Source organism: Aulonocara sp. 'chitande type north' Nkhata Bay, linkage group LG5 (genome assembly GCF_057382095.1).
Source record: "Aulonocara sp. 'chitande type north' Nkhata Bay isolate Kocher_YH1m ecotype deep benthic linkage group LG5, A_spYH_male_GT1.1, whole genome shotgun sequence".
In the NCBI taxonomy this organism is placed as follows: Eukaryota; Metazoa; Chordata; class Actinopteri; order Cichliformes; family Cichlidae; genus Aulonocara; species Aulonocara sp. 'chitande type north' Nkhata Bay.
This window is the reverse complement of record NC_141348.1, coordinates 13,089,050-13,115,168: the sequence shown is the minus strand read 5'-3', so window position 1 is coordinate 13,115,168 and position 26,119 is coordinate 13,089,050. Positions and strand designations below refer to the sequence as shown.

Genomic DNA, 26,119 nt, shown 5'->3' with positions numbered 1-26,119 from the left:
GTCGACGGCACTCTTCCGTTCACACCAGATGAATCAATCACTCCGGCGTGCTCCGCTGCCCTGTTTAGTGCAGGCAGAGTCTTTTCCACTTCAATCAATGCCGAGGGTTTAGGAAGAGGTTAGCGCTTTTCCTGCTATTTGTTAGGAAAAGAAAAGATCTCAAAAAGCAGCTCTGGCTGACTGACACACACACACACACACACACACACACACACACACACAAAGTTTGTCAGTTTCCTGCAGTGTTTTGTTTATTCAAGCCCGACAGGAATATGCAGATTGACTGTGTAAATATGTAAATATACATGGTTAATAGAGACCACTGTTAGCAGATGTCAGCGCACTGAATTGAGCTCGCAGACGCTGTTAAATTCCATGAATAATTAAAAAGAAGCAGAAATTATTCATATAAAAATCACACACTATGTTCAGAGAGCACGAATGTATTTGTATAGCAAGTGTGCCGCTTGGATAGTAGACAGATAACAGGCCAAAAACAAAAAAACAAACAAAATAAAAAGTAGGTTCGGCTGCCTGCAACTATCCTAATAAAACAAGATTATTTTGCACGTTTGCAGCGTTAAAGAAGAATTGAGACTTTGCAGTTTTATCATTAACAAAAAACAAACACTGTACAAAAATATTCCTTTAAGAGGGTTAAGACCCTAAAATTACACGACAAAAACAACACGCAGTAATTTCAAAAACAGAAAAGAAATCCTTAAAAGCAAAAACACTTCCTGAAATCATCTGACAAGGAGTTTAAAATGAAATCCTGGAACTTTCAAATTCCTTTCCATCAGCTGATAGAGTCCCCTTCAAGATCATCGGGATCTTGCTGTGTTTGGACAATGAGCAGAGGGTTTCTACAAGGACTCGGCTCTAACAAAGTCCCGCCGCTGCTCCTCCCAGACGTGCCTTCAGTCTCTGTCGCAGCGCTGCTCGGCTGTCTCGCTCCTTTGTGGCTGGAGTCTGGAGAGATTCTCAGCTCCTCCGCCACCCGTTCTCCCAGCACCTGAATCAGCTGTCTGAAGCCTTCTGAGGCTGAGGGAAGGGCATCCTCTCTCCTTTTTTCTGCTGAAAAGCTCGTGGGTGCCTGGGGGGTGGGAGAGACGGAGGCGGAGGGTTGGGGTTCTGGAGGGTTGTCCTTGAACATCTCTCCTCCTCCTCCCTCCTTGGATTCGGTGCAGTCTTCTTCAGCCTCAGATTCCTCGCTCTCACTAGACGACTCGCTGCTGCTGTCACTGGAAGTGCTGCTGCTGTCAGAAGAGCTGCTGCTGTCGTCGCTGGATACGGGAGCCCTCTTGGAAGCTTGCTGCTCCTCTTCGACCGCCACGATCCTCGCAGCGTCCTCTAACTCGTCGATTTCCAGCTCCAAGTCGGTTTTTTGCAGGGTTGCTTTTTCCAACGTTGCTGCCAAGTCTGCCACCTTCTTGGACCTGTGAAGATGAGGAAAAAAAGTAATTAGGAAGGCAGAAAGTTTCAACTCAATACGACACTTACACACAGGGAAGGGAACGGAAAAAAGAGAGAGATCCAACTACCACTTCATCAGTGGTACCTGGGAGAGAGAGCGGCATGACAACTGACTGATCGACTGGCTCTGCGTACTAAAGACATAGCCACAGGATAACCATCTACAAATCTAATACCCATTAACCAAAGCCCATTCTCATATGAATGCTAAGTAGACCGCGATTTGCAGAGGCGACGGGGGCTCAATGAAATATGGAAATATGGATGTTTAATAATGTAGGAAGATGAGCGCTGCTGATACACGAGCCTTGGGATCTTCTCCTCCCTCCCCCAACTGCTGCGCTCTCTGCAAGAGGTGATAAGAGACCGAGAGGGATTACAGAGGGAGGCAGACCCCTCCTATTCCTCCTTCTCTACCTCAGTCCGTGCATGCAAAAAAAATCACATGCACACTTCCACCTATAAATATGAAATGGCTAAGTCAACCGCTGCGTATGGCACGATTAGTCGAGATGAGGTCAATATATCCTGAGTGTTTCGATGCTGGAGAGGAAAAGGAAAAAACAACAACAAAAAACCCCCCGAAACATCCAATAATAATGCTGCAGCTGGAACAAACCAGAATAAACACGAGCGCTTTGTGCATTGTGCGGAAGCAAATCAGCCCTAAGAGGCTAAAGACGGTGGAGTTGTGCTCCCAGTCACACTGCAATACAGTCAATAAAAGCGTGGATAGAGAGAGCGCGCAGGCTGAGGCCCAAACAGCTAAATGTCGCCAAAGATTAAGATGAAGAGAATGCCCTCATAAAGCAGTACATTTAACAGAGTTCCCATCCCGCCGCTTTAGTTTTATAGTTGCGACTGCTTGAAGAAAGACGCGTTTTTATTGCTGATGAATGTCCTCCTACAAGGCCCCGTTTGTGTAAAGGCATACGATTGTGTGGAGGCCCCAGCCTGCACATTATTCACGCTGGGAAAGCATGCCATGCTGCCAAAAACTTAAGTGGTTGCCATTGGGCTCCCCGGTGCAGTTAGGGCGTGTGTGCCCCCATCCCCTGTCCCTCCTCTCATTGCCATGGTGATTACGAGCTGACCTCTGCGGGTTACTGCGATTCAGACTATGTCCATTCAGGGTGGGAGAAACCGTGTGTGTGTGTATGTTTAGAGGGGCTACTCTTTTTCTCACACACGGCTGCTGTTGCTCTCTCTGGCCCAATTAACCCACTGCTGAGCACCAGGATGGCTCCTCATTACCGTGCACTCCTAATGAGCTCCCCATTCTGGTGAGTAAAGTGTTTATGGAAGCATGTAGGGGCTTTGCATTCATTTAGGACCTCAGGTGGAACTATGTTAACAGATCTCATAGTTGTGCTGTAGCATGAGGACACCCGTTCTCGGCACCACGACAGCCAGAAGAGAATCAACTGCAGATTGGTGGGATAAGTGATCCACTTGTTCTCAGCTGCACCTTCCCAGTCCACACTTAGGTAACGTTTAAACTGATTGTTTAAAAACAGAAGTTGTTCTAATTTCAATGGAGTGAAAATCATGGTGGACAGACTCTGAGGGCTGTGATCATTGGTGGATTTCTTGCAGAAGCCCATCCCAGAGTCATTAATGTCAGTGGCTCCAACTTTGAGCCCAGCAATTATGCCCAGCTGGTGCCAGCATGTTAGCAAATGTCAAAGTTCAGGAACATTCAAGTGGGGCTTTCGCCAGGTGACAGTCTGGTTGAACATTTCAGCTCGTCTCACGGTCATCTCTGCAATACCTCGCAAAAATCAGTTTGCCAACGTATGCTGAGAGACTCTTCTCATAAACAGAACTTGGCTGCTTAAGAATAGAAGTGGTGTTGGCAATAAGTGTCATTTCAGATCCACAAATCACAAATAAACACAGCCACACCACCCCACATCTCTGTGAGAAGGCACCACATTGCCAGATGTGTCTCAGCTCCACCCACCAGACAGACACACGGACCCACAGCTCTGCCACAGAGAGCAGAGAGACAAGACGGCAGATGTAATGCCATCGTTTTGTTTTTGTGTAGTCTCAACTCGCCTCATCTTCACAGCACCGAGGAGCCGCAGGCAAACTATCAGAAGGGTCTTTTTAGTTCATTAATAAAAGTCCCCGGAATTTCAAGATCCAGGTGCAATTAAAAAAAAAATCGCTTAAGGAAACCATGGATGACCACCTGTCGTCTTGGAGTTAGCATGTGTAGTTGGAGTTTACAGACATCCACACACAGCCTCGCGTTCACCCTCCGATGATGATGAAATCCGTCACTCAGACCTAAAACACTTGTGGATGCGGATATTGCAACTCGAGCGCAAGACAGCTGCGTGATGATCTTCACTGTCAAGAAAGCTGCATGAAAAGAAAACCCCAGCTAGGAAGTGATCCTACTAAACAAATGTCACCTGTAACATATTAAATGCTTCAGTACCCATTTTAACAAACTTTCAAGGCTGATTGGGTCTAACTCACTAAAGCTGCCATCTACAGACACAGACACGTAGAAAAGTGACGAGCTAGGAGCCAACATGCCAAACTTTAACTGTATTCTTCTGCTGTAACTAATAAATTACTTCAAATGTGAAGCGTCTGACTGAAGTCTGGTTAATGCAATTGAAGATGATTTTCCAGTTTGGGCAGTAGCACATAAACGCATCACACGAGAAGAGCTTCTAAATACATGCAAGCGTTTAGAAAATTGAAAAAAAAATCAAGACGAGCACCAGAAACTGTTTGTTGTGGGCACTGCTCACTCTAAGTATACGCTGTCTGAAGCTGTCGCTTATGTGTGAACACAGACAACCACTGCATTCTTTGGAAAGCCGAGTTTAAAAGTCACTGTTTTTGTTTTAAACAATCACAAATAACTTAATGTAACCTCATATAATTATGATGATGATGATGATGATGATGGAGCCTGTTCAGGGTCCCAGGTTCTGCAAAACCCACGTGAGCGCTTCCTGTAGTGAGACTGTGGCAGAGAAGCCTCCTGCAGCACAGCCACTTCAAAGACTGCCCTGTATTCTCTTTCCCCCGTGGGAAGTCATTATTGCGTTAGCGTTGGAGAGGCGCGCTTGTTTTCTCTCCCCTCCCTTGCTCTGTGGTGGGAGAAGCTCGGCCTGCAGTGAACACAAAGGCCCTGTCCAGGAGGGGGGAGGGATAATGTTGTACACAATCCAGTCATTACTATACTGCTGTTGTGGCTTGCCTTCATTAAACTGAGGAGGGGTGCCTTTTTTCAAGGTTGGAAAACTTCTGGCGAGACAAAGACGCCTCCATCTGCCAAAGTCTTTAGATGAGAACGTGAAGGGAGAGAGAGTGTGTGTGTGTCTGTGCGTTGTCTGTGAAAGAGCCGAGCTAAATTACAATCTGACATTTCTTTCATCAGGCTTGTGTTCAGTGAAAGAGCAGCTCATTCAGCGTGTCTGTGCTCCTGAAAACATCTCAGATAAAGCTTGTCCTCAGACGCAGAAATCTGTGTACGGTAATATAAGCACCAGATTTCCTCAGAGTAACTCGCAAACGCATCATTCACCGGCTGAAGGGGGGGATAAAAGCCGACGCTGGGAGACGCGATCCGTCAGTGTGACTGAATGCTGAAACGGTCCGAGGCGCTGTAGCCTCTCCCGTTCCAGAAACGAGAAACACAGATGTATTTATCCGGGGAACCAGTGTTTGAGACCCCAATTACAGCTGCCTGAGGACCCTTGAAACACTGGTAGATGGTTCACACAATTGAGACAGGTGTGGAGGAACTTTTTCTAATTTTTATTTTTGCCTTTTTCTTTCTCTTTGGTCATATAATGGCTTAAAATGCTTATGAAGACAACATATTTACTGCAAGGATGTGAGAAGAGCAGAGCAACAGATGCTGACATCATAAAAAGGTTCCACCGAATTGTATCAACTGGGAACAGAAAATTTCAACCCTAAACACTGGTTGCAACTGCCTGGTAACTATTCCACTGCATTTCATGGCTGGTTGGCGAGTGGTTGCTTGCTTGTGGTTGCTATGTCAAATTGCTTGCAAACAGGTATAAGTTGCTGCCCTGAAAACCCTTTTGTGATTGCCACAGTTGCCCATAGTTGGTAGGAAAGTCACCAACGTTTCTGCAAAAACCAGAAAAAGAGACTGTTTGCCTTCAAAGTAAAAGTTGCACCTTCTGAAACATGTTGGTGTCAGTGGTAAGACAGAACTTTGACTTGCGGTCTCCGTTTCTGGTTTGTGTCTTTCAGATGTTACTCATCAAGAGTCATGCTGGCATCTTCCATGCAAATTACAGCCAACTGTAGCAATCTGCTAACAACTAAAGCAATCACAAGGAGGACAATAGGAATGCTTGCCAGGAATGTGAAAGTATTGATGGTTGGTGTCACAGAGGAGGCAATTTCACCAAGTGTGAGTCAGCAACCACTCAACAGCTGGTCAGGGTATACGCATTTTTCCTCTAACCGACCGTGGTTGCGAGGGTTGGTCTCCATGTCACAGTCTGAGACCAAACATCAGTCGATTAGTGGGAGAGCCCCCAGCGTCCGAGCCCGAAGGTGGTGCATCACATCCCTCAGGTCACGAGTGTGATCAGAAGCATGCTTGTAGTTTCTTTTCCAACATCAATGAAGATTCTGTGCAAATAATCCATTTACATCATGTTCCCAAAACTGAAATTCATATTGGAAAATCATTGGTTTGACACATTCGTGATAGGTGGGAAAGATTCTATCCTGTTCTAAATCCAGCTGGAAAATTATTTCCTGTTCTGACCACTTGGTCAAGAGCACAGGAAGGGATTTAAAAAAAACGAAAAAACGAAAAAACAAAAAACGCAGGATCGTTGGGAGTGGTGTAGTACTGCACAAAGACTCCATCTTGAAAGGGAGATCAGCCAATGATGAAACTATTTTGTGAAGGTTTTGGGGGTTGTCATTAGGGATGGCAATCGAGAACCAGTTCCCAGTAGTTGAATTCCTTGGAGTTGTTGGCCTGCTAACCTATCAATCCAGCTTATTGGCTCCACTTGTACTACTATCAGCTGATTTCATCTGATATGGACATTACATCTATTTTTATTCCACAAGAAGATGACAGCACAATGGTAAAGTAGAAACTGCATCCAGGAACAGGATGCAGAAACAATACACTACTAAAGAAACTTCAGCTCTTTGCAAGCACCTGGATGGACAGCGTGCTAACGCTAAGCTAGCCAAGACCCAAGAGTGACATCAAAGTGGACTGAATGCTGACCAAATCCAGCAGCCAGAGCCTGAACTTCAACAGGTAACAAACTGAGTAACAGTCAGGCTGCAGCCTCCATTTCTGCCTGTTCATGTTTCTAAAGTCGAAATCGCCCTGACGATCACTTTAAATAGTCTTTGTGCTGGTTTGCATCTTTGCTTGTACTGTTGGCTTTGTGTCCAGGAATACTAAAGGAAAGATCGTGTGTCCTCACTTGGGTAGGGATTTGTGTTGGTGTGTCGGACTGTAGCCTCATGTTAAATGGTGTTAAATATTACTTTTTTTGAGTAATGACACCAAAACTGATCACAACGAAAAGGTTAAATAGCATCAACATGCACAAACATTAGACCGCACAGGATGTAATTAATTTGTCTGTGATCTACTGCTTAGAGATGGTGGTGACTCTTAAAGTGGAACCAGTTAGAATCCATAAGGATTCTCACTGGGTTGTCATGTTCCCAAATCTCAAGAATTAATCTATCACAAGATGCAGATTTAGAAAAAGCATTCTCTTACTCTTTCTTAGTCCTTTGTGGATTTGGTGGCAGATAAAAAGAAGCGTCTCAAGTGACAAGTTTCTATTCCTACATCATCACTTAGGTTTAAAAGGAGGATTTTTTAAAAAAGCTCCAAGTATTGCAGGCTTTAGTTTGGTCTGAGCTCAAAGAAGTTAAAGACCTCAGGATTGACTTTGAAACTTTTTGTCAGAATGTTCCAGTTGGATTTACTCTCTACTTTTGGGATTATGGGATCTTTACTACAAATGCTCAGCTCTTTACTTTTTCTCTGCTTTTACTGTCTCCTCACTTACCATCTGACTTGTGTAATCACAAAAAACGTTCAAGTCCTCTACTTCTCCAGCCTGTCTGCTTCATATCCCACTGCTAACATCTCTTTCTAGTATCTCACAATGTGACACAATTCAGTGTTAGACATCCTTTTCTGATACGCCTGTAGAAAAAAAAAAATACAATAATCAATTGAATTAACTGGAGTGAACACTCCACACGAGGGTTTAGGAAATTATGCAAACACAGTACTCTGTGTTTATGATGAGCTGTGTGTTCAAGACAAAAATCTGGAGTGGACTCCTGCTGAGAGGAAATCTGTACTACTTATCCCTGTTAGCTGGGAGACATTGGTGTCTTTGTTCTGCCCGGTGGGGCCTCTAAGGATCTCGTTCAGTGATGCGGCTAACGGCAGATAGAGCAGCTCCATTATCTGTTTCAAAGCTTTCAGGACAGCTGTTTGACAGTTGTGTGGTGCTGTCTGCTGGAAGTCCCTTCCCAACAAACATTTGGGTGTCAGATCAGCTGGGAGATTGACACGTGAGCTGTGTTAATGTGAACAGAAAAGCTTTGAGCACAAGTGAAACAAAAACATCTGTAAGGGCCAAAGGCTGAAGGGGAAACCTGGGTAGTATTTGACTTGTGTGTTACAATAACACAGAGTTACGCTGAGGTAAAAACCACCAGTCGTCCTAGGCAGCGTGGGGAGAAAGTGTTGACACTGAGCACAAGGGCACTTTCAAGGTGTTTGACCCACACGCCTCAGCTGACACACTGACCCCACGCTTGACCTCCTTGCCCTGAGACACTTGCAGTTGTTAGAGCTCCAGAAACTCCCCCACCCCACCCGCGGGGGAGCTTTTGTCAGAGCTGCTGACAAATCTCCCCGACGGCCGCCGCCGAGGACACAACGCTGAGGTTGAACAAGGTGAGGGAGGCAGGGCGAGGGAGGCATTGCGAGCGCGTAGAGCCAGCGAGGGGCTGCTCCGCTGTCTAAAAACAAAAGACTGGTCTGAGGAAAGAGAATGCCTACAACTTTATTTTTCGACAGTTGCCCGTTGTTGCTTTTCATGCTTTTCTGTGATGCACTCTCTTTTCTACAGTTGAAAACAACACCCATTGTGTCTCTGAGGACTGCTCACTTCACACCTACCATTCACAATTATTTGAGTCTGTCCATTCAGCTGCTGTGGTGCGAGGCTCGGCCCATCCTTAAGCCGCTTCTTGTCAATTTTCCAGTTTTTGCAGCAATGTGTCAATGTCCATTTCACACATCTCAGAGGCAATTCACACATTTGCTCCACAAAAGAAAAAGACTAAATTTTCTTGCTAATCACTTCATCCTCTCCTCAGACTAACCCTGAAGCGCTTGTATTCTGTATTCTCCGCGTTTTTCTTTTTTTTTGTCCTGCTATAGACTATAATTGACCCAATTAATAAGGGTGGGTGGGTGGCTGCGAGAGAAACCTGTGTGGTAAAAGGAAGCTGCGGCCCTTCTGATTCTCTGAGGTACTGTAACACAACAACAGGCTTATAAAGCTTCGTGTGCGCTGGCTGCCGTGGATCTGTGTTGGCCTGTCTCCAAGCTTTTTGATAAAGGCAGGCAAAACAAAGAGAAAGAAAGTGAGGCGACTCGCTTATTTCCCCCCTCTTTTTTTTCCTGTGCAGTCCAGCAACTCTGCGGGGGTTTTGGCAGCTGAAGACCTTCAAAAGCATACAGTGAAACTAATGGACTGGAGAGGCTGCTGCTCCATTTGAAATAATACTGTCTGCTAACAATTCAGAGATAATTAGGATTGGACGGATGTGTGAGGGCGGATTAAAAACCATACCCAACAAAAGGATGTTTGTGTGTGTTTGTGTGAAATGGTGACCGCTCCAGTGAGGGGAAAAAAAATATAGCCCAAAACAAAACAAAAAAAGTTCCTCATTAATGAAACAACGGGAAGCGCAATTTGCTTTGAGGTTGCACGCTTGATCTCAGCGCAAAGGGGTTCTGCTCCGAGTGTCTGAGAGCGTAGAGGAGAGCGCCTGCCCCGTGGCTTAAATCATGATGAAGTCTTTACGAGGTTGTAAATCTGAGACCGATGTCTCAGCAGTCAGATGAACTTTAGGAGTAGAAACGCATGTGGGACACAGTGAGGAGATTAAATAAATCAACCACCCCCCCTGCAGCCAGCAAACATCCATTAATCGCCGTGTCCATCACGTATAGCTGATCGCATATGCCCCGGCAGCAGCAGCGGAGAGGGAGCGACAGGATACGGGGATTGCACCGGGGGGTGGGGGGTATATAGATTGCATCTCATCTAACCGCCTGGGCTCCCAGAGACGACTCACTTAGCGGAGGATGACAAATCCTGCGCGGGGGAATATCTCGCACTGTGGGAAAACAATGCCTACACGATCTGTCATCAAACCTGTCAGATGATACAAAGGGGGCCGCCACAACAAACCGCATGTATGATAGAGGAGGTTGGTCTGTGGAAATCACCGCTGCCGCCTCGCTCTCCTGCGCTGCTGCTTTGCATTCTGACTGCAGGCTCCTTTTAATATTACACTGCAAACATGGGAACATAGTTTCATAAACCGCGAGAGAAGACTGTATGAGGTTTCTATTGAGTGTGAGCCAGCGCGCTCATACATAAAGAACGACAACAACAAAAATCTGTTCACGCTTGGTTGCTCTCTCAAGTGGCAGGAGGTGATAGAAGTGCTTCTACTGTCTTTTTCACATCATGACAAAAAAAATAAATACTGTACACTTTTATTTAGACAAGAGAAATGTAATGATTCAATCACAGGTCAGTGCTAAGAGATCACGGGGCCAATCCGTTTAATGATCGATGAAGGGTGCAGTGGCAGCCAGCACGTTTGGCCAAGCTGACATTTAGTTCCAAAGTAGAGCAGGGAGGGAAGGGAGGAGGAGCAGTGCTCCGGTGTGCCTCGGAAGAGACTGATCGACTTTCTCTGTGAGTTGACAAGAGCTTCAGAAGCTCCGTGCGCTTACAGACTAAGATCGAGTGCGCGTCTTCTCTCTGCTCTGTGTCTCAAACAGCCCTGAACCTGACTCCTTATTCCTCCCACCCTTTACGAACGCAGCATCCGCTGCATTTTCTATTTCTTTAAAAGAGCAGCATTCAAGACTTGTGCTGGAAAAATGCAGAAATGAGAATGCGAGGAAGGGAGGTAGAGACCGCTAAATCCCTGCAGACCTTTTATCGTGTCTGCATCTGGGCACTGAGCCTACAACATCAGGCGCGCATTTTTCAACTGGGCTTTTTCCAGACGAGCACACCACTTTGCTGAACCTTGGCCAGGAGTAAAACTGAGCTCATTACTCTGTAATGTGCTCGCAGGCTCGCATTTAAAATGTGACTAATTGTTAAATATGAACTAGGCGGGGGGAGGGGAGGAGGAGGAGAGAGCCATCAGACCTGTGGCATTTGGGAAGAAAGTGCAGATCTGGCATCTTTGGGCTTGCAGTTCTAGGAAAAGGTCGCATCCGCCATAGATTGGAGAAGCCCACGCAGACGCGCATGAGCTCCTAAAGGTTTCGTACAGAGTGAATCCGCTGAGTGCAGCTGGCTCTTTTAACACCCACTGATGGTACTTTGACCACATAAACTGCATCTTTCGCAGGCTTGGTCGTGCAATTGGCCCTGCTGTGACAAAATGACACTGAAGCATCGCGGGAGGGGGCAGTCTGAATGGCACAGTGCATGGCTCTGAAGGCAATTCTATCTAGATTGAGGCCTCTGAGGTGTCTGCATGTGTGTGTGAATGGATTTGTGTGTGCTGGTGGACTTACTTGACTCTCTGGATCCAGATGCAGTAGTCTGTGATGTACAGATCGTTCAATATGTATGCCGGCTCGTTCTCTCTGAAGACTCTGTGAATATCCAGCAGGCATTTGAGGACGCAGGCTTTCCCTGGGCACGGCAACACAGCCGGGGTAGGCAAATGGAAAAACAGTGTTATTCGTGCTCACTATTAAGGATGACAATGCACTCCAGCTGCTGGCAGATGCAGCATGTGTCTTAAGGCTTGCAGTTATTGTTCCATACATAAAAGCCAAGATACAGGATCAGAGGGAAATCCCAGCGAGCAGCAGAGTAATTTCATCCATATGGGTTTTTTGTTTTTTAGGAAAAAGAAGTGGTTCATCTGAGACAAAGATGACAACTCTATTTCTGGAGTCTGTCAAATTAATAGTGTTTCTGCTCAAACTCTGTCAAACACTGCTTTGCCTTGATTTATCAAAAATAGCTCTGAATGTTTCTGATGATTTTCCACTTGACATAAATCTTAAGCCTGCCTGTTCTGCTACTGCGCTGCATCCTTATCTGTATCCATTTTGCTTCTGATTTGATGTTACATCAATTAATTAGACGTAGCATGTAAAAGCTGAATTTTTTAGAAATCTGCATCGTGTTGATTTTTCCCCCCTTTTTTCCTCCACAGCGCTCGAAAAACTATTTCTTTCCAAGAAATCCTGCCTGGTCCTAAAGGAGGAGGATCACTTTCTCAAAGTCTTTCTTTGGCAGTTGGCAGTACATTTGGTTTAATTTACATTTCTAACCTTAGAAATGCTATAACTTCCAAAACTGACATTTCTCATACTGAAAACTACAACAAGCCCGAGGGCCTGGGGGGAGGCGGGGTTGCAGGGGGAGACACTGGAGTCGCGTCTATGCAGCTCTTCATGCACACAGCAGATGTGGTCGTTCATTTCCTTCTAATCCTGTTTGTTTCTTATTTTTCTCTCCTAATTTCTTTCATAAAAATCTGTCTTTGCAAAACTTTAGAAATGTCACTGAAAAACAGATATGACACTAAAGCTTATGCTTAATTAGATTTTAAAATTAGGCACAAAAATAATTTATTTGCACTAATGACTTGTGGTGCTTTCATTAACACTGAGCGGCAACAACATTAAAGTTGCAGTGATGCCAGTAGATTCCAGATGCAAGTCCGTAATCCCAGCTATGGTGGTCGTTGTTGCACAAACAACTCTAAACGCCGTTCATCTGTAATGAGTGTAGGCTGCCAGTGTGCTGTTTATCTCAGCTGGTGTCCACGTTTATTTACTCTGTAAAAGGAGTCCAATATGCATCGATAAATCAGTGAAGCTCGCTCCTGTCTGATGAAAGGTGAGTTGGTGAGAATGAATGAACTGTTGTTTTTGCCCGTGTTAGCCGCTGTAAGCAGAACTGTCTTAAAAGTGGACCTAATATTGTTGGACTCTGATGCTTAGTGCTAATAAGCTCTCATATGTTCTCGTTATTTGAGGGGGGGAAAAAAAAATCTCATCAGCTGCCATAATGTTAGCTTATAACCAGCTGTTATTGTTATTTGGCCACTGTCAACTGTCCGGAGATGGAGGGTCGCACGTCCAGTCTGCTGACAATAACTGTCACAATACTGTTAATAAACAACAATGTTTATGTATGTTTTTGTACAGTTAGAGCTCTGACTTCAGTTTAGGAGATGAAGCTCGATGTGAGGAAGAGCATGATGTTTTATCCAGATGCCGGTCGTGTTGGCCCTTTTGCCTTTGTGAAGGGGAGCCCTAATCAGATGATATAACAAAAGGCATGTTTTCAGTCTAAAGGTGAAGAGACAAATTAAAACACGTCTCCACAGCATGTGAATGGCTCCTAACTTTCTTCTTTTCCACCTTTGATGTATTACGGATGTGACCGGTCTCTAGCCACATATATAAAAGTCCATCTTGGTCACTGTTCATGAATCCAGGGCAACATGCCGGCTTCACAAACTCTGCATTTTTAATGGTTTAATGTGGTCAGACACCGCAACACACAGTAAAAAAGTTTAATATTGTGGCTGTTCTCTGTGCGTAAATATACTGATTTTTATATTCTTGGTTTATTTTGGGAGGAGACAGAAGAGGAGGTGACTGGATTGAGGTACCCACAAACAATAAGCCAATCAGCAACAAGGAGAGAGATTTAAGTGATTGATTTAATGTTGGAGAGAAGGACTGTGTGTCATTATGACTGCAGAGTTCATCCCAAGAGGCTGCTTTGGAAAAATGTTTGCTCTCATCTATCAAAGCAAGAGCACAGAAGATGTATGTTTACAGCCACCAGAAATATCCACCAGGAAGCCACCAGAGCTGTGTAAGCTGCAAAGTCCCAATATGCAGTTGATGTCTAAGAATAGCAGCACCTCATAGCTCTTTATTTGCCTTCATACACTTAACTGTATAACTATTGCCACAACACATTAAACGTGTTATTTAAATTTAATATAAACTTTTTAAGTGTTCATTTGTTAATGTTAAGCCAATAGGATACCATGTGCTTTATTTAATGCAAATGATAAAACATACAGATGGTGACAGAAAATGTCTACTGTCAAACTATCTACTAAAGAATCTGTACGTTCAGTCCTTATTGACATTTTTGACAGTGTGTTTTGAAATTGTTTTAGAAAAACCGTTTCCTCTTTCAACACCCCAACTGCATCACACACAGAACCACAGTGGTTCATCTGGACGTAGAGTTTTCAGTGGGAGAAACGTTTCGTCACTCTAACAAGTGACTTCTTCAGTCTCAGCTGACTGCAGGTTTCCCCAACCTTACAAACAGTCCATTGCATAATGACTGAAACTAGCACCACTGAAGGAACAATGGGATGTGAGGTCAGTTCCTTGATTCCTTCCTTATTTTGCAAATTGCCATGGCCGTTGATTAACAACCACTGATCAAAGACCATGAGTACCATCCACAGTGAGCTGATAGAAAAAGACGTACCTTTAGGCCCCCTCCTCGATTCAGAGACGGTCTTTCCCTTTTCACGTAAATGGCCTCCTTGACTCCCCGCTCAAACCAGCGTTCCTCCCTGTCCAGGATGTGTCCAGACGTTGTTTGGTTTCCCCAATGTATAAGTCATGGCAATCCTCCTGGCACTTAACAGTACCTACATTGCTCTGTTTGTGTCAAGGGATCATTGGCATGGACCATTTTTGGCGGAGTGTGTTTTGGCGTTTGAAAGCCACGCAGTCTTTGGAGAAAATGCGTCTCAACTGTTCTGATACTCCTGACACATAGGGAATCACTAAGGGTTTTCGCTTAGGCAGCAGTTGTCCTTCTCTCCTGGATCCTGACCTCACAGCCTATTGTTTATTCAGTGGACTGGTTTCAGTCATTGTGCAAAGATACTGTTTATAAGGTTGGGGAAACCTGCAGTCAGCTGAGACTGAAGAAGTTGCACGGACGAGTGACGAAATGTTTCTCCCACTGAAAACGTCCAGATGAACAGAACCAAATTTTTGGATTTAATTACCTGCATGATTGAGCATGCATCAAGACGATACACTGAATACGTGTGTTATTCTGAAAGGAATTTTCTCCTGAAGCACATAGCTAGTGCTGCAGCACTTATCCTTCAATCAGGCATATAAATAGCCATATGATGTGGCCAACAATCCGCTGAGGGCAAGAGAAAATGCTCCTCTCCACCTCCAGAGAGCTTGTTGGCGTTGTCCAGAGACATTCCAGACCAATCAAAATAAACAGCGTACTCACAGCGAGGAAAACCTTGAACAAACATTTGGTCCTCATTTAAAGCATGGCATTGTATACAGGGAACTGTGGCCTAAGGAAAAAACATAAAATAAATTTTTTTTTTTCTTTGCTCCAATCAAGGCTTGGATTGTGTGAAGCAAAAAAAAAAAAAAAAGGTCTTGCTTCCAAGATTTGATTTTTTTTTTTCCAGAGAGAAGCTTTCTAAGTTGTTTGGAGAAAACTGGAGCAAAGGTTGAGTTTAACATACTGATTGTTGGTGAAGGGTTTAGCACAAGTGAGCGAGGCATTTCAATTAGGTATCATTGGGTTATCCAATGAGTGGGGAGGGGGACGCATTCAAAACGTAGAGCAGTAATTCCTTCATGGCTGCAGACTGGGCAGGCATGCAGTGTGGTGGTGGGTGTGAAGTGGACCAAAAACAAAAGCCTGCTGTGTTTTCTAGACACTGCAGCAGCAAAGTAATCTTTTTTTTTTTAAACAGTTTTTAGTTTTTTACATAAACACTTAATGATGTATGTGAGAAACACAACCTCAGCCATCTTTGTCACAGCCTTTTCTGATGAGGAATTTAAAGTATTCTTATTTTCAAATATCTTGAAGGACACTGACAGCCCACAGCATTTTTTTTTAATTTATTGCTTAAAACATGTTGAGTAAAACTTCACAAAGACCAGTAAAACCACTGCATGATAACCTAAAAATGGTCCTCGCCACCTTGTCTTCAACTAAAAACAAAGCAGCTTCATATCTAAAGGAAAATGAGTGCAATTTCAGCACCATGTCTCAGTTTTGTTTTGTTTTTTTGCATTATAAAGAAGCACTAATGTCAAAAGTCAGTGGCAAATTGGTGCAGCACCTTAGCTTAACCACCTTACTCTGGTGTCGTATGGCAGCTACAGAGGATGTCATAGCCAGTACGAAAGTTGAAAAACTAGACTGTGTCGAAAGACTCAGACCTGTGGCTTGGAACAAACACTCATTACATTAAACATTTTAACTTTGCAACACAATGGTTCCCAGTGTATTTTCCGCTGGGAAAGTCCAACAAGTATTCCCTCCTTCTCAGCAATTTTCACACTAAAAAGCCATCCAGTGGTCCCTTATGCAGGTGGATATTTTACTGTGCTGTGAAAAAGTAAAATGACTTAACAAGGGAGGTAATTACTTGCTCCCTAAATAGAGCCAGGTAGATTTGGACATAGGTTTCCCTTTATACAGTCAGAGGAAAAAAATCATTTTAACACTTGCTTAAGTTTTTTGGGTTTGAACAGTGAGAGACAGAACAATAACAAAAAAATCCTGAAAAACGCATTTCAGAAAGTTATAAATTAAGTCACATTTTCATGAAAGAAATTGCACCAACTGTTGTCACCTTCTCACCCAGCTGCTTGGTGATGGTCTTGTAGCCCATTCCAGCCTTGTGTAGGTCCACAATCTTGTCCCTCATATCCTTGGAAAACTCTTTGGTCTTGGCCATGGTGGAGAAATTAATTGCTCCAATGGGCAGCATTCTTTTATACGCATAACAAGTTGTGAAGGCTCCCAATCGCAGCTCGTTGCCTGTATAAGATAGTAGGACTTCTAGCCCCCAGGTCTGATTGATGAAAATGCAAATTCATTTATAACTTTCTGAAATGCATTTTTCTGGATTTTTTTGTTATTGTTCTGTCTCTCAATGTTCAAATAAACCAACCATTAAAATGATAGAATGACCATTTCTTTGTCAGTGGGCAAACTTACAGAATCAGCAGGGGTTCAAATAATTTTTCCCTGAATCAAGTCAACATTTAAACACTGCATTTGTAATTACTCAGGGAATCTTTGTCAAATATGAAAATTTGTTTAATTATATGAAAAATGCAAGTGTGACAAGATAAATAAATAAATAATAATAATAATGATGAGGAAGGGGGTAAATACTTTCTCTGTTTGACAGACCTGCCATCATGAATAACTTGGGGGAAAAGGAAATCTACTAAAGGTTCTTTAGCTCATATCAATAACATTTAAATTATATCTTTTTTGCTTTTAACTTTTCAGAGTAAGAGCAGAGGCAACAGGAAAAGCAGCAAAAGCAGCCGGAAGCATTCTGCCTTTGTCAGATTTACCACTAATGATGATATGCTTGAAAGGCTTCATCCTGTGGCAGGTCTAATGTGCTGGGACAATTCATCCCTGATGGCACTTTTCCTCCCACCCCCACAGACACATGTGGATATCCACTTCTTGTGGCTACGTCCACACTACGCTCCGTGTCCACACTGGCGTTTTCAGTCGGTTTTACAGAGTTGTGCGTCCACATTGAAACATCCGTGCGCAAAAGCGAGTGAGAATTAAAGAATTTGAAGAAAAGCTATCTGGAGCATGTACAAACGGATATTCATCAAAATTGAGAGCAATCAAAACAACTGCTGTATAATGCACTCCGCTATCTTTGTTTATTTGGTCACATGACTGCATCACATGACTAAAATGCGTCATCGTTTTAGCAAGTCTGCGTTTTCGAGTGTCCGCACTGCAATGGAACAGCTCCGTTTTGAAATGTATTCGTTTTTGAGAGCGTTTTCAAAACGCTGCGTGTTTCCTTGGGGAAAACGCCGTCTCAGTGTGGACGGGAGGCCAAAACGGAGAGAAAACAATGCGTTGGTGTGGACATAGCCTGAATCTCATCCAATAAAATATCACCCTGGCCTGAATGTAAAATTTCATTACTCAGACCAGAGCGCCTTACTCGACCTAAAACTTGACTTCCACAAATGTAAAACTTTCCCAAGAAATTCCAAAGAAACGTTGGCTGTAAAGGTGCTGTTGTGAATGAACAACACAGGAACATGGCGGACCTTTATCGACGGACACATCTGACATTTCCTGTACCGCCCTTTCTGTTTGATCACGACAGCAGCACGACAGTGGTGCCCACCTCGACACTTCCTAACTCCGACTGGCTTTCTGCTCTTCTATACCTGCCCGGTGGCTCTTTAGCTACAGCCTCTTAGGAAGCAGGTGGAGGAGCTCCTTGAGAATGCTCACCAAACTGCCAGAAGGCTGTTTAAATATTTACCCCTGGATAACACTTCCTCTGAGGCCTTAATCTGCTCGCTGCCATTAATGGGTTTGTTTTGCTAATATGAATGTTTGCTTGTACAGACAGTTAAATGAAGTACCTCGAAAATGGAACGTGCATTTCCATTCGCCTTATCCTGACAAATTAATTAGTGTCTAAAGTAATGCTGGGAGGAAAGGCAGCCTCACACATGCAACAGAACGAATTACTGTAGTGTTACAGTTGATTAAGGAGAAGCCCTTTTACTTATTCTTCATAATTCTTGTAAATAATGAAGGTTATGAGCCGGGAGGGAACATTATTGCATATTAAAAAATTAAGTCCCATCCCTCCCCCCTCTAAATTTAAACAAATAAACAGACGCTTTGGCTTCTTATTATGCACAGAGTGGAGTTGGAATAAGATGTTCTTTCAGGTGTAAGGAGATGGAACAATTTCCAGGTTTGGGCTCAACAAGAGAAATCTCTGCCCTGAGGTAAAAGACAGAAAGGAAAGAGCGAGTCTAACTGCTGTTTCCCTGGCTCTCCTGATCAACTCATCTTCCTACTTAATGAGGCGAGGAAATGCTAATCTGGGGCTTAAAAGGCCTTTAATTTTCTGTCGTTTGCTAGTGTTAAAATCATCACAAGCTGGATAATCTTAGCCCTCACACATCCTGAGTATGTTTACACTGCTGACTCTCAGCTGTCTGCGGGGGCTTTTGATTTAAAGATTACGTGCAGCTTTGAGATATCAAAGTCAACAGTCCGTTTTCCTCTAATCCACATTTCGCTCCCTGAGGGGGTGGGAGCCCGGCCACTCTCGCTCTCTCGCGTAGCTGGAGGAATATCATTTTCAAACACTCGCTGCTGTCTTCTCATGGGCTACTTTCCATCAGTGGCAGGCTGCTTCTGCTAAACAATACTCCATGCAAAGCACGCTGGCTATCAGGCTGCCTTTTCAGCAGCACGCACTCTCGATCGAGCAGCATCCTACAGGCTACGGACGCGCAGCAGACTCTGACTGCACACGCCAAAACTCATTTACATATGAAAGCGCTGCTCTGCAGAAACCACGGGGTGGGCAGAATCAATTAACACTAATTATCCAAGATCCCGTGTTCACAGTGGAAAGAAATTAGAGTTGATTTAGCTTCTAGTTTTAACTCAAAACCACAAAACCCACAAAGAACACTGCAGATCATGTGGCAGATGTCAAAGGGTCACTACCAGTCTGCAGAGGTAATAATGGTCTTTATGAGCTTTTGTGCATATGTGTGCGTGTTGCCGGTGTAGGTCTGGTAAGCGTGTCTCACCTGAATGCAGAATTTTAGCCGTGTCATGAATCGCAAGAGAGACCAACGAAAAGTGTCTGTAGAGCGGGTAGCACAAAACCCTCCGTCCAAATGACACCAGGACCTCTTGCAGGGAGCTGTAAGTCTGCAGGAAAGAGAACAAGACATTTGTAAGAGTATCCTGCACAGAGCCAGAGCACAGAAAGGGAAACAAAGATGCAATTGGCTGAAAGGGCTTGAGGTTTTTCCATCCCCTCTTATTCTTAGACTGAACACTGGCCCTTGTTGGTGAGAACTGCAGTTGATGGTTCTGTAATTACTCCTAACAACTACTCATTTATAGAGCTGGCAAAATAGAGGCTTGCAACTCTTAAACACCTCCACAGCCCTGGACTGTTAATTGCTGCCTCTCTTTAATCACTGCTATCACTCTCTGATGTTCTCTGCACTAATGGACATGGCCTGGAGACAGAACGAGAGATTTTTTATCACCCCCCCCCCCCTCAAATTCCCTCGTTTTTTTCTTTGTGGCTTGTTAAGGATGTATTGCAAGCTTGCAAGTGCATGTCATTGGGGATCATGCTTTCCCTTGGGCTTGTTTAGCAAGAGTGTAAATAAGGTCTGCTGCAGCCGCGGGGGGGGGGGGACTCACAGTCACACCAGCACAGTCGACTGAGGACAAATAAACAGGCAGCAGATGGGGGGTGGGGAGGTGGGATAAGGTGGCAGGGAAAGAGGAATGTTTGGCATAAGCGAGGAAAGAGAGAGCGAGTCAAGTCAGAGCATTAAAAAAAGATAGCAGACAGCAGAATGGAGTGAGGCAGCAGAGCTGTATCAGCAGTGACACACAGATAGACAGGCAGTCAGAGACGGAGAGGAATCCATTGTAGAGCAGAACAGAGCGAGGAAGTGGTGGAGGAGGGGGAGACTGAGTGAGGTGGCCCCTCAATGGGAGCTGACAGCTCTACTGACTGACTGACGAGCAGCAAAGGGCTGTCGTGCAGGTGAAGACTGTTCTGTGCTTCCCTGTCAGCACAACAGGGAAACTACTTCCTCTCAAACCATGGTCTAGGTCTAGGCTCCCAAACGCCTCCAAGAACCCCCACAAGACTTGTTTAGAACTGCATTTTGATCACAAGTGGTAATCATGTGTGCGTGCCTGAAGCCTAATGAGGACGCTCTGGGATCCCGTCACTCACTAAACAGTCAAATGCCCTCTGGGACCCTTTAACCACATGTGCAGTGTCGTGTGTCCCTAGCGTTAATGAAGGATCGTATATTCAAGTGCATCATCTGTTTTGGCAGATGTAGGATAGAAGCATGTTGCCCTAAGTGCGAGACAACTGGCAAGAACAACCCACAGGCCCTATGCGCAATAACAATGACTGAGCAGCTCTCGGGGTGTGTAGCAGCAACTGTCAGTCGAGGTTTAAGCTTGATTTATAGCTGTGTGTGAAGGGATAACAGTGGAGCAGATGTGCACCTCCTCAAAAATGTGACTTTATCTCTGTAGTGTTGGACAACTGAGATAACATCCTTCCACTCTGTAACTTTAAAATAAAGTTGCATTTTTCTTCCCTCCATTGGCAATGTAAGTGACAATTTAGGAGTTCTGATTGTTGATTAGTGGTGGAAAAATTTTAAGAGCTCAAAAGAAAATAATCCAAAGAGCAGCTGGACGATATGAGGAAAATCTAATATGATGATATTTTTTTGGCTATATCGCGATACACGAAATATATCACAATATGTTTAAATAACCTCCCAATCTGGTCGTGTGTGTGTGTGTGTGTGTGTGTGTGTGTGTGTGTGTGTGTGTGTGTGTGTGTGTGTGTGTGTGTGTGTGTGTGTGTAGAGGAGAGAATGAGAGTGTGACAAAAAAAAAAAAAAAGCTCCAGCTCCTTCAGCTCACTCAGCAGTGGAGAGTTTCAATGAATGTGTGTGTGTGTGTGTGTGTGTGTGTGTGTGTGTGTGTGTGTGTGTGTGTGTGTGTGTGTGTGTGTATACACACACACACACACACACACACACACACACACACACACACACACACACACACACACACACAGATGCTCAGCGCAGTGTGCCAGGTAGAAATTTTCCAGTTGGGAGGGGGTGATTAATGATGCATTAATGTGGGAGAAAATAAAACCTCACAGTGAATTACATGGAGACAGCTTAATACTAGAGATGGCAGATACCACTTTTTTTTATGTCCGATACCGATACCATAAATTTGGATATCTGCCGATACCGATATGAATCCGATATAGTGTTTTTTTTAATCAACAAAACTGTTTTTTAAATATCTTGCTGCATTTTGTATAAGTTCATACTCAAGTTTAAAACAACAACTACACTAAAGCTATTCTGTTATACCTGTATGCAAAAAAAAAAAATTTCATAGTTCAGCAATACTGATCAATCTAATAAACTTAGACCTACACCATCCTCCCTATTCTGGTATTTTAAAGAGTACTTAGCATAAATATTAAGCAACCTAACTAATAGGGTTCCAACTCCCAGCAACAACAAAAATAAATAAATAAAAAATAGGGAACCACCCCTCACGCTCCACCTCATGATGCTTAATCAACGTAATCAACCTTAATTTGATGCAGTGTGAAAAAAAAAAAATGCACAGAAATCAATTATTTTTCAAGAAATATTAAATAGATTCAACATCTTTCTTCAACAAAATTGCAGACTGCACAGATGGTACCTTTCCAAAGGAAAAAGTACTATAGCTTACTAGGGTATATTAGACTTAATAGTTACTATATATAATTATTTATTAAAAGCTAGATATTTTAAATGAGAATAAGAAAGAAAAGTATGTCTTTGTGCCCCCTTTTCCCTGTTCATGCCCTATCGGCCCCCCTGGCTAAACTTTGCTAGATCCGCCCCTGCACAGTTACCAGCCGTCAGCTACGTAGAAAAAGATCCTCGAGTAGAAAGTTATATTAAATAAATTCTAACAACAGCTGATCAAGCTTAAACGTGCTGCTGTTGTTCAGCCGCTGGTTTCCTCTTTCTGGTGCAAAGTGGGCCAAAAACAAACCAGAGACACGGACTCGCGACAGAAAAGCCGATCAGCTGATCATTAAGCAGTTTCATGATTGAAGTAGCAGCCAGAAGAGGCAGTCGCTCCATATATCGTTTGGTAAGCTTAACGCAGGAATGCTTTACAAACATTCAGAGATGGACTTACACACTTGCTTTACTTCTCTCGGGATAACTTTGTCGGAGATGAAATGCCGGGTTGCTAGCGAAGCTCCAAATGCTATCCAGACCACCGACAGGTCCCGCATGCCACAGCCGCTCTATCACGTGATGCATACTGCTCCGACGTGCTAACGTTCTGAGGTGAGTTACGGCGTGTTGCAAGTTTTGTGAGGTGCTTTCGTGATATTTAATGGATCGGATTACATTTTTTATTTTTCTCCGATATCCGATCCAGTAATTTAGGTCAGTATCGGACCGATACCGATACGTAATATCGGATCGGTCCATCTCTACTTAATACTGCCATGGCAATTTATACTCGATGGTTACGGTAAAGCCATTTTGACCATCATATGTGGTAGAACCTGTGATACATCGAGTATTTTTGATATATCGCCCACCTCTAATCCAAAGTACAAACCAACTACAATTTAGTGTGGACTTCAACAACGTTTCAGCAAGAAACAGAGTCCCGTCTTTAAATCTAGTCATGTGTCCTGTTAATGGTGGACAGAAACTAAAATATGCTATTCACTTTGCCCTGAGGGGTGTACTGTGAGGTCAGATTAAGTTTTTTGTGAGCTACGCTGAGTCTTTTAATAGAATGGCTCTCTATTCATCTGGTTAAATCACCACGGTGAGGATATAACCAGGTCGGGACCAGGTTATGTTCTGAGTTTTAGTTAAAACCGTCTTAAAAGTATCCCGTTGTCACTGATTCTTTTATTTACAGCAGGTTTTAAGTGTGTTACAGATTATCTGCAGGGGGAATGTGTTTTATATGTGCAAGCTGTTAAGCCATATCTTACTAAAAAATACTGAGTGAAGTGTCACATTGTTGTGGGACAGCATAAACGTACTCTAATCTGCTGGAACTGCAGTGTATTTTTCCATTATACTTTTTACATTCTTTAGAGATTTTCAATCACCATTTTCTTATCATTGTCATATGATCATACATCATCATAACTTGTCTGAGTGGGCTGCAATTATAGGGACCATTTTTATATAGAGGAAGAGTTATTTTTTTATGTGAGTGCACACAGAGCCAGAACCAAGGAGCCAGACTTAACATTGATAGCCACTGTTGTGGTACCATTTATCTCCACCTGGGGTTTTAGGATTTGTCAAACCAGCTAATGCAAAGAAAACCTGGCTGTGTAGAACTTATATTATATACCTCTTTGGTGTTGTTGTTTTGTTCTCAAATGTAATGACAAACTTTTAAATTTACTCTCTGTGGCAACAATAAGAAGTGGCTTGTGGGTATTTAGTAAGGCTGGATATTACCACCGATTTCTAAAACTCAATTCTGATTCACAAGGTCCCGATTTGATTCGTTTCAGTTTTGACTCAGACAGTCAGAAATATAATAATTCTGATCATTTCTCACTACATATCCATATTTTTATATCTATGTATAAAAACAAAGCTGACACTGTGAGACTTCATCAGAGGTGTGAGCATCACAGCAGATGTCTTTGTGTCAAAGTAACTGAGGATAAAACATGAAGGAGATTTTCCTGGCCTGGCTTTTTATAGCAGATAACCACCTTAAAAATATTCTGCAGTAGATCAAAAACCATGAATCAACATTACCTGATGCTGCTGAAATGGAGCAGAGCAAAGTTACAAAGGTTTATTAGAGACACAGCCAAGTGTTTTGTAATTTGGCAGAATTTTAAAAAGTTTAAATTTCTTCAGTATTGAACAGCAGAAATAGTTCTCTTTTAAGGAGTAATTTTGTAAAAAAACAAAATGGTGCGGCCAACATAGCTGCACACAACGGTAGACTGGTGCGTAATAAGCAAATAATGCAGAAAACAGATTTTTGATTAGAAACTGCTCTTGACGTACAGAGAGAGCGAGAGAGCTGTGCAGGAAGTGTGATTTTATCATGGTGGAAACAAAACAGCAAAAGTAAGAGGGAACTAATGAAGATGTTTCTCGAATGTGAAGCGCAGTTTTGATTTTCTTTTGCTGCTGGTTCAGTCAATTTTGGTTGGAGAGAGACAACCTTTCAGCCCTGACGGCATGTCCATGTACATGCCGTGGGGCTTTTTGTGTCCATTTTTATGTCTTTTTGTGAGTTTAACCTGAGATTCTGGTGTTTCTGGCAAAATACATTTGTAAAAAAAATCGATTCAGGATTTACTGAATCGATATCACTTTACGGGGGATAGGTTAATTGAAAAATCTAAATTGCCCATAGGTGTGAATGTGGGTGTGCCCCCGCCTCTCGCTCTATGACAGCTGGGATAGGCTCCAGCACCCCCCCGCGACCCTGAAAAGGACAAATGGAAGTGAATGGATGGATGGATATCGCTTTATTCAAACCAAAATGCCAAACAAAGCTAACACAATAACAACTGTTGGTAATCTAACTAATAATTTACCAGTCTCGACAAACATTTATTCAATCTACTTCAAACTTGGCTCATGTGTTGCTGAGTGAGAGTGGGCATTTCCCCTAGAGTGTCTTTCTGAGGGCACTGACTGATGAAGCTCTCGCCCCCATATAACAACGTTTAAACCCAACCCTACTTTGAGCCATACAAAGTTTGAAACAACACACCTAAACGGATGCAAAAAAAAAAAAAAAATTCCAACTTTTTCCAAAAACTTGATCGCTGTGATGATCTAAAAATTCAAACTGGTTCTTGTAAAGTCAACGGAACAGGTTTCCATTTTACTTTTTTTTTTGTCTCTAGTTTCCTGTGGCGAGTGACTTCAGTCACTGTTATTTGGAAGAACTGTTGCAAGAAAGCTGCAACCCGCAATCTTCTCGTTATGCACAACAGCCATGTTTTAAACAGGAACAGTCTCAGAAACAGCAGTGCATCCTTCTAGACGTCCCCTTTGGAACACAGTAATGTTATGAGTATCTGCATTTAAAGCATATCTGCAGCTGCAAAGACACTGGTTAGTGTCTCCTTGAACGGGCTCTACTAGTAAAATAGTTGCTGGTTGTTAATAAGAAGCCAGTTCAAGGTTTGTGTTAGCGATGTTGTAATAATGTTGTAATAAACAAATGAACTTCAGCACGGCCCACATCTAAGCCAAACAACCACGATTTGCCGCCTGTTTGCAGTCACACTAATGTTAAGTGCGCTGAAAAAAAGAGTAAGTAGACTTCCCTTTTCCGTGGAATGATCTCTGCCATCTCAGCACAATGGTTTCTTTGCATTTCAGTGAATGAATAAACCTATCACTGAAACTGCAAAGGAATAGTCTCACGTTGAGTAATGAGATGAGGTGAAACAAGGTAGCTGCATGCAGCAATATAAGTATGTCCACAGTCTCTCTGTGTCATTGTTAAGCGCCTTCCTTCACGTGGCACTGGTGTCTAATCTAAAGCTAGTTCAACACACAGACAAGAAACTGGTCCTATAATCATGGGAGGCGTATGTACTAGCAGTTTATTAATATGACCTGAAATGCTTTTTGACTTTCATTTCTTAAAATTTCGAAAAAGCGGGTCACTTA

The 26,119-nt window shown here is 43.3% G+C and overlaps 1 protein-coding gene across 7 annotated transcripts in view; it reads right to left on the bottom strand.

Annotated features, from left to right (window-relative positions):
- Positions 1–220: 220 nt before the first annotated feature.
- The window catches only part of shq1 (SHQ1, H/ACA ribonucleoprotein assembly factor), a 47,444-nt gene continuing 21,545 nt past the window's right edge, over positions 221–26,119 (bottom strand). For 5 of the 7 annotated variants that reach the window (XM_086291377.1, XM_086291376.1, XM_086291378.1 and 2 more), the window contains 3 exons: positions 19,430–19,553; positions 11,330–11,450; positions 222–1,439 (listed from right to left, as the gene is read on the bottom strand). In XM_086291377.1, the coding sequence (XP_086147503.1) occupies positions 800–1,439; positions 11,330–11,450; positions 19,430–19,553 (885 nt within the window). In that variant the 3' untranslated portion in view covers positions 222–799. Of the gene's footprint in view, positions 1,440–11,329; positions 11,451–19,429; positions 19,554–26,119 lie in introns of all 7 variants that reach the window. The other 2 variants (XM_086291381.1, XM_086291379.1) reach the window with 2 other exon arrangements.